The sequence below is a fragment of the Geotrypetes seraphini genome, chromosome 6 (assembly GCF_902459505.1).
Source record: "Geotrypetes seraphini chromosome 6, aGeoSer1.1, whole genome shotgun sequence".
NCBI classification, from domain to species: Eukaryota; Metazoa; Chordata; class Amphibia; order Gymnophiona; family Dermophiidae; genus Geotrypetes; species Geotrypetes seraphini.
In genome coordinates, this window is record NC_047089.1 from 43266869 (window position 1) to 43283555 (window position 16687).

A 16687-nucleotide genomic window follows, 5' to 3' on the forward strand; every position below is an offset into this window, starting at 1 on the left:
GCTAAGAAGACTGTCACAGACACCCCAAAAAATGAAGACTTCAGGAAAATCCAAAGCTTGAGAAACACACGCTAAGAGCAGTTATACTCATATCAAGATGGACATTATACTATAGACTGTGTCTATTTTTATGTAACTCTCACAACCATCCAAAGTGCACAAAATCTACAAATCAACAATTTAGTGATTCTTTAGTTATCACCTTAATTTAGTCCGATAGACAACAGCACCATGCTCCTCAGAGAGCCACACTAAACCAATCAAGTTGTTTAGGTATGCAGTGTGGTAGCCATCCTCATAGGGGCATATATATGGTGAAGTTATTTTACGTAGGACTTCTTATATTCTTATATTGTAATATTCATTTGCTTCATGAAAAATAAAGTGCTAGTGCTTAGTAATAAATACATCCTCATAAGTTTATGTAAATCTTAAAACATGACACTTAGCTTAGAACGGTTCTGTTATGATCCCCACCGCACACACACAGTAAAAAATTATTTTTTTTTTGTAAATCTTTATTGATTTTCAAATATTGACAGTGCAACTGAACATATAACAATCAAGAAAAGTACTTTGAACTTACAAATATTTAAAAGCAATTATTTCCCCCCACTTAATTAATCAAAATACAAATGCATATAATCTTCCAATAACCTAGTTTTAATTAAAATAGTAGTGTATTCCCAGTTCCCACCCTGGATGTGTAAGGAGATCAAAAATTAAAGAGAAATGACAACTATATAGAAGCAATAAAAGATGCCAATGGGCCCCACACCAAGTTAAATACATTACTTATGCTCCAAGATTTCAGCATTCATTTTTTCATATTTGTAGCTGGAGCACAAGTTCGCCCACCAGAAGGGAAAGTTAAGTCGATCATAGTTCTTCCAGTTGCGTGTTATCATCTGCATGACTATTCCTGCCATAATTAAGAAAAGCCGGCATTTATAACGATCCATTATTATTATTATTATGATTACCATGGAAGGAGCATGTCGAGGGGGTGGTGGTGGTAGAGAGTGGATATATTTGTGGTAATCAGTTGGTGCATCTACATTGCCACATATGATTAACGCATGAGCCTTTACTGCCTGCAAAATAGGTGATGGTAAGAGCTCACATGCTAATCTTTTTTTAAAGGCCATGCCCTATTGGTTAGCACGCGCGCACAAACCACAGCAGGGTTGATGGAAAGGCCAAACCAATGATGCTCCTTCAAAAAAAATTGCTCTGCCGTTAATACAAAAAGCTTAATATCACTGGTTTGGTCTTTTTCATTGACTCCATTGCGGTTTATGAGCATTAGAGCCTAGCCATTAATTTTAAAAAATGTTCAAAATTGGCTATTTTACTGCTAAAAAGGCCTTAGCGCACAAGAAAGACCTGTGTAAGTATGTGATAATTCCATTTTTTATCATTGCATTGCAAAAGGGCCCTTTTAATTATCATTCAGAATTCACCATAATAATTAAGGCAAACATCATATAAATTGAATAGCGACCAAGTGCCATTCTGTGGAGTATTTCTTCCCTGCTTGTTGCATCTTTGTTTACAAAAGAGCCCAGGAGATAAGGGCAGGTTGTTCATTCTCTCCAAGGTAGGGAGAACGAGAGGGCACCCTCTAAAATTGAAAGGGGATAGATTTCGTACGAACATAAAGAAGTTCTTCTTCACCCAGAGAGTGGTGGAAAACTGGAACGCTCTTCCGGAATCTGTCATGGGGAAAACACCCTCCAGGGATTCAAGACAAAGTTAGACAAGTTCCTGCTGAACCAGAACGTACGCAGGTAGGGCTAGTCTCAGTTAGGGCACTGGTCTTTGACTATAGGGCCGCCGTGTGAGCGGACTGCTGGGCAGTGGCAATTCTTATGTTCTTAAATCCTTTACAACTTCTATCTTTTTACTATTCTTATACCCTTCTCCTCTACTGCCAATTCCAGACTTCGTTCCTTTCATCTAGCTGACCCCTATGCCTGGAATAAATTGCCTGAGTTTGTCTGCCACACTCCGTCCCTTGTTTAAAAGCCTTCAGTCCACCAACCTAGCCAGCAAATTAACCGTTCCTCTTAACTGTATCCATGACATCCTATATGTCTGTCTTGCCTGTTTAGATTGTAAGCTCCTTCGAGCAGGGACTTTCGTCTTCGTGACTCTGTACAGTGCTGCATACATCTGGTAGCGCTATAGAAATAATTAATAGTGGTAGTATGCATTTACTAATTTTCCTAAATCTCCTCATGTCCTACCTTTTGGGATAGGTTGAAAAACTATATACGTTTGAAATATGCAACAGAAACATTTCCACCCCTTTATTAATGGATATTATTTTATCTTATTTTTCGGCATATAAAAGATTAACCCCTGGGACTAAGGGCCAAAGAGAAGTTAGATAATGGACAGGCTTGAATTGACTGCTGTTTTGGAGTCCTCTGCTGAGACCTTATGAGGGTTCTATCTGACCTAATGGTTCAGGAGAGCAAACTACAGCTGAGAATATTGTCTAGAACATAAGAATTGCCGCTGCTGGGTCAGACCCGTGGTCCATCCTACCTAGCAGTCAGCTCATGCAGCAGCCCTCAGGTCAGACCAGTGCTCTAAATGAGTCCAGCCTCACCTGTGTATGTTCCAGTTTAGCAGGAACTTGTCCAACTTTGTCTTGAAACCCTGGAGGGTATTTTCCCCTATAACAGACTGGAAGAATTTTCCAGTTTCCCACCACTCTCTGGGTGAAGAAGAATTTCCTTACGTTTGTACAGAATCTATCCCCTTTCAACTTTAGAGAGTGCCCTCAACTCTCCTGGTGGCATACCCAGCAAGTTAGATTTTCAGGATTATGCATCAGAGAAATGTGCACATTCTGCTTCCATTATATGGATTCTAACTCCATGGATATTTAGGATAGTAATCCTAAAAACCTGACTGAGTAGGTGTATACTGGTCTAGAAGCTCTTCACTAACTAGAGTATCTTTATTGAATGCTGCATTGGTTTACTGAAGTGATTTGTTTATACTGGGGTTGTTGTTAGGTGCCATCCACTTGTGTTCGAGTCCTAGTGACTTGATGAATATCATCAAGTTTTCGTGGCAGAATACAGAAGTAGATTGCTGGGCCTTCTGCCTAGTATTCGATGTTGCATCAAACGCGATCCTCTGCCTCCAACACTGCCTATCTGCTGCTGCCCAGATGAGTGGAGCATCATTAGTCTGACATCTCCACTGAAACCTGTCCACCTTGGAAGGCCCTGCTGGTAGTGAAACTACTGACGGCATAGCTTTCAGCTTCTCTGATGCACGCAAGCTCCAGTGGCAAGACAAGCTCATGTACCGAGACTGGTATCCTATCCTATATAATAAAACCCTAAGCGCGCATGCACACTTAGGGTTTCGTGTTCACTGCCGCCACATTTTCTGATCCCTGGCCAGATTCTATTTTAGAACGTGGTGGCAGAGAACACTCTGGCCACTCCCCTCCTTCCGCCCTCACTCACCAACTCTTCCTGCCTGTGTCCTGGCCGCCCCGATTGCCCTATTCGGCGGCTTGATGCGGTGCAGAGCGGCGCTGGCGGCGGCTGCCGGGAGGAGGGCTTCGAGCCGCTGAAGACTCTCCCCAAAGCGCAGCAGAGGGTCGGGTGCTGTTTCCTTAAGGATCGCGGCCGGCTGTACCAAACTTCGCAGGCCGCACAGCACCTCAGTAGAACGTTTCCTCTAACGTACGTGATCGCATCAGAGGGAACGTGCTACCGAAGTGCAGAGCGGCCTGCGAGGTTCGCAAAAGCCGGCCGCGATGCTCACAAGGCTACATGCTGGACCGGGGGAGCAGGTAAGGGGTGCTGCTGACTGGGGGAGCAGAGAAGAGGGACCGGGGGAGCAGGGAAGAGGTGCTGCTGACCGGGGGAGCAGGGAAGAGGAACGGGGGGAGCAGGGAAGAGGTGCTGCTGACCGTGGGAGCAAGGAAGAGGGACCGGGGGAGCAGGGAAGAGGTGCTGCTGACCTGGGAAGCAGAGAAGAGGAACTGGGGGAGCAGGGAAGAGGTGCTGCTGACCGGGGGAGCAGGGAAGAGGTGCTGCTGACCGGGGGAGCAGGGAAGAGGTGCTGTTGGACCGTAAGGGGGGGGGGGGGGTAAAATGGGTTTGCAGCTGGGGCTGAAAATAGGGGACATGTGAGGGAAGGAGGCTTTACCAGTACCCGTTAATGTAACAGACTTAAACACTAGTTCTTAATATAAATCCAAACTAATTTTTCCTACACACGATGGTATCATAAACGAAAATGGTAAACATATTTCAAAAGCAAAGGTAACTTGGAGAATCTTCTTAATTACGGGAGACATAGAGGTTTTTAGTAATAATCTAGATAAAAGGAAAAAGTAATTTGGTGGTATTTGTAGATGATATCAAAACTGTGTTGCATTGTAAATACACACTGATTTCAGAGAGGGATATAGATAGCCAGGCAAGTGGGTGGAGAAGTAGCAGATGCAATTTAATGTTGACAAGTGTAGAGTAATCATCTGAGGCACAAGAATAGACAGGTGCAATATATTCTGAAGGGGTAATACTTGCTAACACTAATCAAAGCAAAGGCTTTGGTATGTTAGCTGATAATAGTCAGGAATGAGAATGCAAAGCCAAGCAGTAGCAACAGAGCTGTTGGTGTGTGTTAAATGGAGTGGGAAGTAAAGTGCAAAGGTGCAATCATCCTATTCTAAAAGAGCTTCACCATCTCAAATTTGGAGAAGTGATTTCAGGTCTGAGTGCTCATTTTCACTGTATTAAATAACCTATTTATTAATTTATCAATTTTTATTTTATTTTTCTTCATTTATCAGATATTACAAGCTACAAACACTTGTTACAGAAATCTAGAGCCATTTCAAAAAGAAAAATTTCAACCAAAGGAAGACAATAATAACATTAGAAAATATAATATTGGATTTGGTCTCTTCTTTAGACCACTATATAAGTAGGGGGAAGGAGATAGATTATTGGGAAACATCATATCATATATATACTGTACAATTCAAAGATATGAGGAATAAATGGCTAAATCTCGGTCTTCATTTTTAACTTTATCCTGTTCCATTGGTTAACATTTTGAGGTCCTAAAAGGATCTTAGATAGTCAGGGAGGAAAAACACACATCTCAGTCCCAAATATGTAACCACGCATTTACTAAAACTAAACTAAACTAAACCTTAGGTTTGTATACTGCACCATCTCCACAAGCGTAGAGTTCGACACGATTTACAGGGTTAGGTTGAAAAGGAGCTACAATGAAGGGTTATAGGAAAGGAGCTAGGAAGATAAAGAGGGACAGAGTATCAAAGAGCGGGAGGTGTTAGATTTTTGAAAAGAGCCAAGTTTTCAGGTGTTTGCGAAAGGATTGGAGGGAGCTTGAAATTCTGAGTGGGGATGTGAGGTTGTTCCAGAGTTCTGTGGTTCTAAAGGGGTATGCTAACAAAAAGGTACCTCCTAATTTTCTTGTTTCTTCTTTCATTATAAGAAACTCTCTCTTTATCTCTCCTGGGTTAATTTTGACCAGAAAAAGGAGTTACACCTTTTTTTTTTTTTTAAGTAAATTCTCATAACAGAGGCGAGGTCTTGTTCAAACACAAAATTCACTATCAAAGTAGCTCGCTCCTTAACTTCAACAAGAGAATCTTCAACCTAATGGTTATTTATGTATTTTTGAAATTCCTATACTGTCTAGCCCTAGGCGGATTACATAAGATCAAACATATACTGTATAATAAAACAATACTAAAGGACAATCAGACATCAAGATTTAAATTGACAGTAAATCTTCATTCAAAGTGGCTTCTCATGATCCTGGGCAAGGCACTCAGACTCAAATTCTGTAACCAGTGCCTAAAGATAAGCACCTATTTTGGAGGCACCCAACTAGATAGGCGCCTATCTAAAATTGAATAACAAGCTCAATTAAGCTTTTTAATCAGCACTGATCGAAACATAGGCGCCTATCAAGAAAGCGCGATTCTGTAACAAGGCGCCTCTAAAAATTTAGGTGGCCTTCCAAAAAAATAGGCGCTATGCATGTTAGGTGTGGGCGTGGCTACATCTTAGGCGCCTTGTTGCAGAATCACTGCTCTTAAGCGTGCTTAAGCGCTCAGCTAGGCGCCTAACTTTTAGTTGTGCCTAGAGCTGGCCTATTTCTTGGGCGCCTCCAAAATAAGTTCTGCTCAGCGTGATTCATTAAACAGCACCCAATTTTACTTGAATCGTGTTGAACAGTGCCTAATTAGGCGCCTACCTTTTGGGCGCTTCTGATAGAATTTGCCCTTCAACCCTCCATTGCCTCAGGTTCAAAAACCTAACCTTGTGATCCCACTAGCGACAGAGAAGGTACCTGTATATAATAAATATAAACTACTTTGGTTGTACCACAGAGAGGCGGTATATCAAATCCATAATGCTTTAACCCTCTGCCCTTCTTCAGGTTCTTGTACCCTCTGATGGAGAGGTAGGAGGCAGGAAGAATGTTCTGCTTCAGGACTCAAGTCACACTAGTGGTATATGAAATTGTGGTGTTTTGAAATACAGTGGTACCTCAGAATCCGAACACCCCAGAACTCGAATGTTTTGGAATCTGAACTTTTTTTTGTAGGAAATTTTGCCCCAGAATCCGAACTCTGCTTTGGAATCCAAACACCCTGCACATTGTATGTGTGTGTTTGTGTCCCAGAATCTGAATGCTGCTTTGGAATATTTGTTAATCCAGAGTATTTCCTGTTAAAATTTGAGTTTGTGGGACCCAGGAACGAATTAATTCAGTTTGTATTATTTTCAACAGGAAAAATTATCTCGGAACTCGAATGCTTTGGAACTCGAACGGGGTTCTGGAACGGATTAAGTTCGGATTCCAAGGCATCACTGTAAAAGTATTTTTGGGTTGTGGAGTTTCCATTATTTCTTATGGGGAAATTCGCTTTGATATACGAGTGTTTTGGATTACAAGCATATTTTCGGAACGAATCATGCTCGCAAACCAAGGTTATACTGTAATTAGAATCAGGCTGGGACAGGAGGCGGGAGGTATCCCTCCTGTCCTGGCTACCGCTGGATCACCAGGGATTCTTAAGGTATGCGGAGGAGGTGGGAGGGAGATAAAAAATCATTAGAGTTGGCCTGGGACAGGAGGCAGGAGGGATTCCTATCCTGGCCACCGCTGAACCACCAGGTCTCATGGCAGGCCTGGCAGGTAGCAGGTTCATGAGGGAGGCAGGTCAACGCTGACCTGAATATAAACCGAGATCCCCATTTTTGGGCCATTTTTTTGGCCCCAAAATCTCGGTTTATATTCGAGTATATATGGCACCATTACATATTACTAAAATTTATAATGGTTTTTGTTCTAATTAACTAAATTCTCAACTTAAATTTGGTTTGAATTTTTGACCTTGTAGTTCCTGGAATGACTGTATCCAGTGTCTTACTTTGTAAACTACTTTGAACTATAACCAATATGAATGGTATTTAAATATTAGATAATGTAATATTGATATATGGAATTCAACTATCCGCTTGAGTCATTCCTTTTGCAAACAGCATATCTCTGTTTTCCATAACAGACATGTTATTGTCCACTGAACCTCTCGTATGGTAATGCTGATAAATCTATAAAGCACTATACTGAGCTACCTAGCACAGGAAGAGCAAGTGAATAGAAAAATACATGACCATTCATGAATGCATACATGTACACGCAGGGCTGGATTAAAGGCTAGGCAAAGTAGGCAGGTGTAGGGAGAGCCTGGTGTTCTGCTCCGATGTTACATGGTGTCAAAATGTTGCAGCAATGCGATCTTTACAATCTGCAGCTTGCTTGCTCTCTACTTCCCTACCCCCCACCCCCCTGTACAGGTCCAGCGTCTCTCTCCAACATCTCCCACCTCCCTGGGTTTCCCTGCTCCTCCCCTCAGTCCTCTACCAGCACATGCACTGGCCAGTCCTGCCTGGGGTTTTCTGTTTCCTCTTACCGCATCCTTCACAGGAAGTTTCATAATAGGAGGCGGGAGTTAACGCAAGGAGCCAGGAGGTAGCATGTATGAAAAAAATAAAGAGATTTAAAACTTGGAGCAAACGCAGAAGCTGGAGGGTAGCTTGATTTGTTGGGGTATGTGTAAATCTTGGAAAGTTAGGAAAGAGAAAGAATTTGAGCTTGGGAGGCAGGCAGGAGTGATCTTCAGGAGGTACTAAGCAGGGCAGACAATGATCTGAGGGGAGACTTTAGTTTATGTATGAAATGGATTTAGAGTTAAGATCCTGGGCAAGTAGGTGGTGGGGGTGTTCAGAGATATTTTGTGTTGCCTTATTGTATGGAAAAAAACCTACACTTTTACTGGTATGGTGATCTTTGTTTTGAATTCTAAAATAAAGAGAAAAAAAAAAAGAAATCAAGTGGAAGTGAACAAATAAGTAAATAAGCAAGGAAGCAGGTAGATAAATAAAAGGAGATGTGGGCGGGACCAGGGGCAGGGAAGTGGTAGGGTGGAGGCAGGGACAGGGAGGGGCATGTCAAGGGGGCCCAGTGTACTTGTGTGCTTAGGGCCCACTGAAGAATTAATCCTGCCTTGTGTACATGTATTTTTAATTACACTTAGACAATTAGGAGGAATATGATATGCTACCATCTGTACTTCTTTTAGTGACAGTCATTCTTTCTAGCCAGTTTGACCTGGTGACCACAAAACTAAATGAAGAGAGATTCTTTCTGGAAGGCCGTTATCGTTGTCACTTTTCTTCTACTCTCATGGCGAACTCCCAAGGCTACAAAACACAACTAATATATTTTTGCATAATTTTATTGATCATTGTGTGGGCTGCAGCATCTGCAATCAAATCCTTCCCCCATTTCCTCCAGCTTGACTGTTCATGACAGTACCATGATTTGGAATGGGGTCCCTTGGCAGCCTTGCCTACCCATCCATACCTGTAAGTAGCATCTTTCTATCACTTCCATGTATTCATAAGATTTTACATGATGACAATAGTTTGCAAATAGTTGATCTGCCCTTTCTTGAAAAATGGGGGAATGCCAGCCTCAACACGAGACTGTTCACTTCACCTCTGTCTGTATAAAAAGTGAAAAGAAAAAAATAGTCTCGCCTCTTTTATGACATGACTATGTAATAAACTGTGAATAATCCAGTAGTTATACCAGTGGTTCCCAAACCTGCCCTTGGGAAACCACAGCCAGTCAGGTTTTCAGGATATCCATAATGAATATTCATGAGTTAAATCAGATTCTCAACAAATAGAGAATAAGTAACTAAAAATTAAAAATACAAATATGCAGACAAAACCTGAACCCCCAGGAAGACAAAACTTCTATGCGGTAGAACACTGGAAAAAAAGAAAACAGAAATGCATTTTCTCTGTACTGTGTAAAATATGAGAAGAAATGCACATTCCCACAGGTTATAAATTCCAATTACACTCCAGAAAAATAAAAATAAAATAGGCTTTGTATCTATTTCTCTTGTTTGAACATTATTTATACATTGTTTTCCAAATTCAATATGACTATCAGTAATATATCTAGTACGGTATATTTGACACCCGGTGCTTAGTATATTTGAAACCCTCCATTGAGAGGTGCCCGGGGCGGTGGTGCCCCTCTCCTCTTCTCTACCCCCCATCTCCACATGCTCCTTCCCTGCTCCCTCCTGCCATGTGTGTGCTGCTTTCTGTCCTTTCCCCGTCCTTTTGTAATGTTCCTGGCATGAGCAGAAACCCCCCAAACTGCTGTCGCATCAGTGTTGGCTCTTCCTCCGATGTCACTTCCTAGGTGTGGGTCCAGGAAGTGACATCAGAGTAAGAGCTGAACAAGGCATGACAGGTTGGGTGTTGCTGCTCATGCCAGGAACGTTAGAGGTATGGGGGAAGGGGAGCGGTGTGCATAATCGGCAGTGGGAGGGAGGGGGAGATCGGGGGGCAGAGAGGAGGACAGTGGACCGCCCCCCCTCTTACTACACCTCTAGTTCCATCTCTTTCTTTATATGATTCATTCCACTATGCTATTGAGTGCATCTAGAATAACTTGTTCCGGTGTCAAAAACATGGCCAAATGAAAATGATTGAAAAGAATGTTCCTAGACATGACATAGGAAACAAGATACAAAAATGTTCTAGTTGCCTATCCCCACTATAGAACGGTGCCTATTTTAAGTAAACAGATTATCCCCCAAATTCAATATATGTTGCCTAAGGTTGTGTGCATAGCCGATTTGTGTACACAACTTAATTGATTAATTGGTCCTATTGGCACTGATAATTAACAATTTACAATTTGTAATGGATGATAAATGGCAGAGATTAAAAGTTATCTGCACAACTCGGAACATGCGATTCTATAAAACGTATGTAGCAGTTGCAGTGCGTGAATTTGAAAAGTGGCAGATCAGGGGTTTCCTAAAAGTCATGTTTAATAAACGATGCACATTGTTACTGAATATCCCAATCCAGGTAAAATTTAGGAACTGGCATTTAGGCCTGTTTTTAGCTGCCTTAAATGGGTGCGCCTAAGTTAACTCAAATGCCATCAAAATATAACTTAAACAGTCTCCAATCCTATCAAATGCTCTGAGCATAACCGAACTGTACCACATACAAAAATTCAAATGTTATTCCCAGTAAACTTATTTATGCTACCCACCAGAACCCAAATGCTGACCATCATCCATGTACTCTCCTGCAATGTAAAAGATGTATTACCTTTATGTTATGTTCTGTCAGTACCGTGAATACACTTCTCCCTCCGTATTCGCGGTGGATGTGTTCCGGATATAGGCGTGAATATGGAAAAACCACGAATAACTTTTCGATATGTTATTCGTGGTTTTCTGTAAAAGTCAGCGTTTTTACCATTAAAACTGCGAATGCAGTAGTGTACTATGGGGATTTAAAAGAGCTCCTGAGCAGGGGGAAAGTACACACTGAGTGCATGGCGGTCGGCACCAACGATTGCCTCCCTGCCCTTTGCTTACCTTGGACACGATTAGTGGCTCCCTGTGCTCCAGGCCCCTTCCATCTGCACCTCTCACTCGCCCCCCCCTTCCGTGTATGTGTATGCGCCGCTTTTTGTTCCCCTTTCATTGGGTGTCACAGTTTCCTCTGCAGCCAATGGCAGGGTGTGTAGAGACCTGCCTGCAGGGTGTCCTCAGCCCCAAGAAGCGCTGCCACTTGCGATATGCGGCTGTCTCTCTCCTCCTCCTCCTCCCCGGCCTTTTTTCCCAGCACAGAGCCTTCAGCCCCGGCTGAGCAGCTGAGTATTCAAAGCCCTCCTCTCCACCAGCTGCAGCGAGCTCTTGATTTCCAACGTGAGGGGGGGGGGGATTGTTTTTTTTTTTGTCTCTCCCCTGGGAAAGAAGATGGGGATTGTTGCTTCTTTTTTTGTTTTTTTAAAGCACTGGCTTCGACGCTGTCGGGGAAGCGAAGATTTTGGGTAAGTGGGAAGTTTCTCTCTGCCTTTCGGTTCTGGTGCAAGTGGGATCCCAAGACAAAGTGAACCTCATGAGGTGCCTAAGGCATGACAAGAGGCTACACGGTCAGGCCAAGTGAAAGGCTGCTCTTATGGATAAGGAAACCTCAGGACCTTAGCAAAAGTGATTTGAAACCGAGGGATTGCTCGCATAGAAGGCGGGAGGGTGGGAAGGAGTTTTCAGAGTGATGTAATTTTGGGGGGCGGAGTCAGCCGACGAAAAATCGCGAATAAGCAAAACCGTGGGTATGGAAACCGCGAATACGGAGGGAGAAGTTAACAAAATTAACAAAGCTATTCATGTTATGTTGTATCTATTCTGTGAAAGCTGCAGTATCAACTAAGCTATGTTTGCTAAGTATGTACTTTTCACTCAAGTTCGTCTTGTCTTATACTGTGAATGTACTTTTGTAACCCGTTCTGGGCTCCTTTGGGAGGATGGGCTAAATAACTGAATAAATAAATGTGACATGAACAAGATATTGAGCGCAACTCTATAAAAGATACATGCACCTAGTAGAGTCACACTAAGTGCCATTTACTGCATTTTAACCTTGGTTCAATAAACTCTTGCCTGCATCTTGTACATTGTCTGCAGTTTTTGTTTGATTTTTTTAAGGTGTTGGAGCTTTGGTCCTCGACCTGGAAGCTGGGCTTCAACACTAAGAAATGCAAGATCATGCACCTCGGCAGCAGAAATCCGTGCAGAACTTACATCTTGAATGGTGAGACCTTAGCTAGAACTTCAACAGAACGAGACTTGGGAGTGATCATCAGCGCAGACATGAAAACTGCTGATCATGTGGAGAAGGCTTCATCTAAAGCAAGACAGTTGTTAGGTTGCATCCGCAGGAGTTTCGTCAGCCGGAAGCCTGAAGTCATAATGCCATTATACAGAACCATGGTGAGACCTCATTTGGAATACTGTGTGCAATTCTGGAGGCCACACTACCGAAAAGATGTGCTGAAAGTAGAGTCGGTGCAACGGATGACCACCAGGATGGTCTTGGGGCTCATGGATCTATCGTACGGAGGAAAGGCTGAAAAATTTGCGGCTGTACTCACTCGAGGAACGTAGGGAGAGAGGAGACATGATCGAGACGTTTAAGTATATTACCGGCTGTATCGAGATGGAAGAAGAGATTCTCTTTCTCAAAGGACCCTCAGCCACAAGAGGGCATCCGCTCAAATTCAGGGGCGGGAAATTTCATGGCGACACCTGGAGATATTTCTTCACCGAGAGAGTGGTTGATCCTTGGAACTAGCTCCCGGTGCAGGTGATCGAGGCAAACAGCGTGCAAGAATTTAAGAGCAAATGGGATGCCCATGTGGGATCCCTTAGAGGGTTAAGCCAAGGGAACCTGTCACCAGGAGTGGGATCCCTAGGATAGTAGACTTGGGGGTGGGTCAGTAGAGTGGGCAAACCTGATGGGCTATGGCCCTTATCTGCCGTCATCTTCTATGTTTCTATGTTTCTATATAGAATCAGGCCCTAAAGACACAAATTTAATACCTATATAAAAGCACCATAAGCAACTTGCACAGCCTGTTCCCTAATGAGCTTAATTATTTTATGACTAGAAATGTGGAACTATTTCAGATATATACAAATAAAATTATCTCTCCCTCCTGCCTCCAGACCTTTTTTTGAATTCTATTCAGATTCAAACAAATGCGCATGTAAATACTAAGGCCAAAACCATTTGGTCATAGATGGGATTGTGGGCTCCTTTATTTCTCTTGTTGCTTCTGAATAATATATAACATTATGATCAATATTCCCTTGCAAAGGACATGTTTTCTCTTTACATCATTTTGGTCACTCATTCCTCTAAAGCTTCAACCAGTGCTGAGATTTATGTGCCTTATAAATGTTATTGATTGGGAGACAGTCAATTTTTTTCAGGAGATACAAAATTAATTGTTCAAAAATCTGAGTGCTCTTTTATTAGTCAAATGAGACCGTAGTATTATAGTCAACATAGGGTAAGTGTTTAAAAACATGTCCCTAGTATAAAGATTAGATAATGAATTATATGCTTATCTGATATCCAATAGTCCTATTCATTTGTGTAAGATCACTGAATATGTGATCCAAAATTTAAATTCATAATGGATATATTTCTCTGGTTAGTGCCTGAATATTCCTGCTATCGGCATAAATTTTGACTTTGTCCTGAAATATCACAACCCCTCCTAAATTTAAATGAGTAAATTTTGGACAGACATTAAGGGCTCCTTTTACAAAGGTGCGCTAGCGTTTTTGGCGCACGCACCGGATTAACGCGTGCTATCTGAAAAACTATCATCTGCTCAAGAGGAGGCGGTAGTGGCTAGCACGCGTGCTAAAACCACTTGTGCACCTTTGTAAAAGGAGCCCTAAGTTGTCTGTTCAAAATTTATCATTAGCCAGCAATGGACTTTTCTTGAAATGCAACCTATGCTTAAAAGCATAAGAGCTTTTGAATATGAATCTGAAAATTTCTAATAATGAGCTTGTTTTGCACAATTTTACAGATTGTCACTTTACCATGTAGCTCTTGTTCAACTGCCAATCCAAAGGCTAAATATAGTAGTGTATTCTATATTAATGTTCTCATTGAGCGATTGTTGGATCAAAATAGCTTCACACTATTGCTTTTTTTTTTTTTTTAAAGAATCTGGTTTGCTTCATTAAAATTCCAAGTTTGTGCCAGGCAGGCGTGTGTGTTATCTTCATTGATGAGCTAAGCAATTTTTGCAGAGGAGAGAAATACTCCCCAGAGCCAGATAACTTTGAGCTGTTTTATGCAGATGTTCAGGATAGAGTACCATTCACGTTTCTTACTGTACACTTTTTACAAATAGGGCATTTTTCTACAGAGCTCTCTGCAAACTATTGATGTTTTTCTAAGGTTTAAAGGAAATGAGGAAAGCAAATAAAACATTTATAGAGGAGGAATTACTAAAATCAGAAACAAGGTATTGATATGGCAGGAGGCAAAATGACTCTTAGGGAATTCTTGTCAGTTTAGATGTGATTGTGAAGGGATCACACCTCAGGTATCTTTCCCAGAGAATGTCAGCAGATGTGAGCTTATGAGAAGGACATTTCTTGTGGATCTGGGACAGATGCTTGCTATAGGAAGTCAATAAATGTGCTTACTCTCTTTTGTGGTTTCATTATTTCAGTCATTATGGTATGTATGTGCTTTAAATATACTCTATGCTATACAATTAAAAAATAGTAATTTCATATTTACATTTTCTTATAGTCTTTTTTTCCCCCCTCTATAACAGTTACAGGGATTTGTTTAGAAAAATCTTGAAAGATACAGAATACATTAATCTCTTGGGCTGTAACATCCTTATATTATCTGGACTGCATCATTTTAGCAGTCACACAGAAGTTAACTCTCTCGTGGACAGAATCTGTTCATGGATTTCCTACCAGCTGGAGACAGCATCTGAAAAAAAAATGTTCCAATGGTTTCCATGTTATCATTCTGACAATTGTTAAACATTAATTACTGAGTGAATTGCTGTTGACTTAAACAGTCTACAAATTGTTGCTTGTTCTTTGTGTTTTGTAGGCATACTGGAATTTATCAGTATAGCAGTGGGACTGGTCAGCATTCGAGGTGTAGACAGTGGACTGTACCTTGGAATGAATGAAAAGGGGGAGCTCTATGGATCGGTATGTTTATGCTGCTTTTTGAATATCTCAATGTCTCTGATTCATATCCTTTTCATCCATCCAAAGAGGGCCTCACTTTTTTTTTTTTAATATAGTCTAGTAATTTAGAAACCAAGTATGCAGGCACCTCAATGGTAAGTGCCCTGGCGTTGTTTTCCTTGTACTGCGATTGCCCAAAGTTTTTGGGCAGACATGGGGAAGGCAACACCCCCTAAATCAGTGGTTCCCAACCCTGTACTGGGGGACCCCCAGCCAGTCGGGTTTTCAAGATATCCAACGACTTGTCTGTTGGGCCTTAGGCCCGCCCCAGTACATCATGTGATGCACAGGGAGGAGCCTAAGGCCCTGATTTGCTCAGGTGCCTTGGGTTCCTCCCCCCTTGGGAGGGGCCTGAGGCACCTGAGCCAATCAGGGACTTCCTTAGAGCTGAGCCTAAGGTAGTCCCTGATTGGCTCAGGCGCCTCAAACTCCTCCCAAGGGGAGAAGAACCCGAGGCGCCTCAGCCAATCAAGGCCTTAAGCACTTTCCCGCGCATCAGATGATGCCCTGGGGCATGGCTTTAGGCCATGAGAGAGATTTGCATATTCATTAGGGATATCTTGAAAACCCGACGGGCTGGGGGTCCCCCCCCAGGACAGGGTTGGGAACCACTACCCTAAATGTTTCAGATTCTGATGCTGAATTTGTCCTTCTGCTAGCAATATGACTTTCTTACTGTTTTGCTGCTTTCCTCCCCTCCTCCCCCCTCCATGTAAGCAGGCAATCTACACCTATAACCAAAATCACTGACTGTAGAAGAGAGAATTAGAATTTGTACAGAAATAGGTTTATGTATATCAAGTTTTGGACCAGTGCTTTCCTCGCTGAAAATAATGGACTCTTGCTGCCAAAAATTAATACAACTGTGTCTTCCCTGACAAAGCATCATTTTATAAAATTGTTCTCTAGCACTTGAATTTCCTGAAATACTATGGTAATGATTAATTAGATTGCTCCCATGCCACTTGCAATTTGCTGTGCCTGCATTTACATTAAACAATGTGGTTTGGTTTGCTTTCTGCTCTACGGGCTTAGACCCAGATTTTATACTGTGCAACCTAAGCTGCGCATGGAAGTTGTTTAACAAGCTAATTTAGGGCTAGATTCACTAAGCAAACCGATCGCTTTGCGAGCCCTTTGCGACCAAATTTCCCTCCAACCCCATTCACTAAAACCTATAGTGAACCGATCCCGACCCTCCCATGCAAATTAGCAAAACCCCAAGCGATTAATTCACTAACGATTGCTTGGCTATTTCGAATCGGGTTTTACTATTGGCAAACCCAACTGCTGCAGACCTGTCAGTAACTGAGTTATCGACAGGTCTGCAGGTTTTCTGACAGGCCTGCCTGTCTTTTTTATTCATTTTTTTCCATGGCACAGATATTTGCCCCATAAAAAAAAATGAATAAAAGACAGGCAGGCCTGTCAAAAAAATGTGCTCCCCCCACACAAACGCGCCCCCACCCC

At 42.2% G+C, this 16687-nt stretch overlaps 1 protein-coding gene across 3 annotated transcripts in view; it reads left to right on the plus strand.

Moving 5' to 3' along the window:
- Positions 1–16687, plus strand: part of FGF9 (fibroblast growth factor 9) — a 92063-nt gene that overhangs the window by 57357 nt on the left and 18019 nt on the right. For all 3 annotated transcript variants that reach the window (XM_033949369.1, XM_033949368.1, XM_033949370.1), the window contains exon 3: positions 15075–15178. In XM_033949369.1, coding sequence (XP_033805260.1) covers positions 15075–15178 — 104 coding nt within the window. The remainder of the gene's footprint in view (positions 1–15074; positions 15179–16687) is intronic.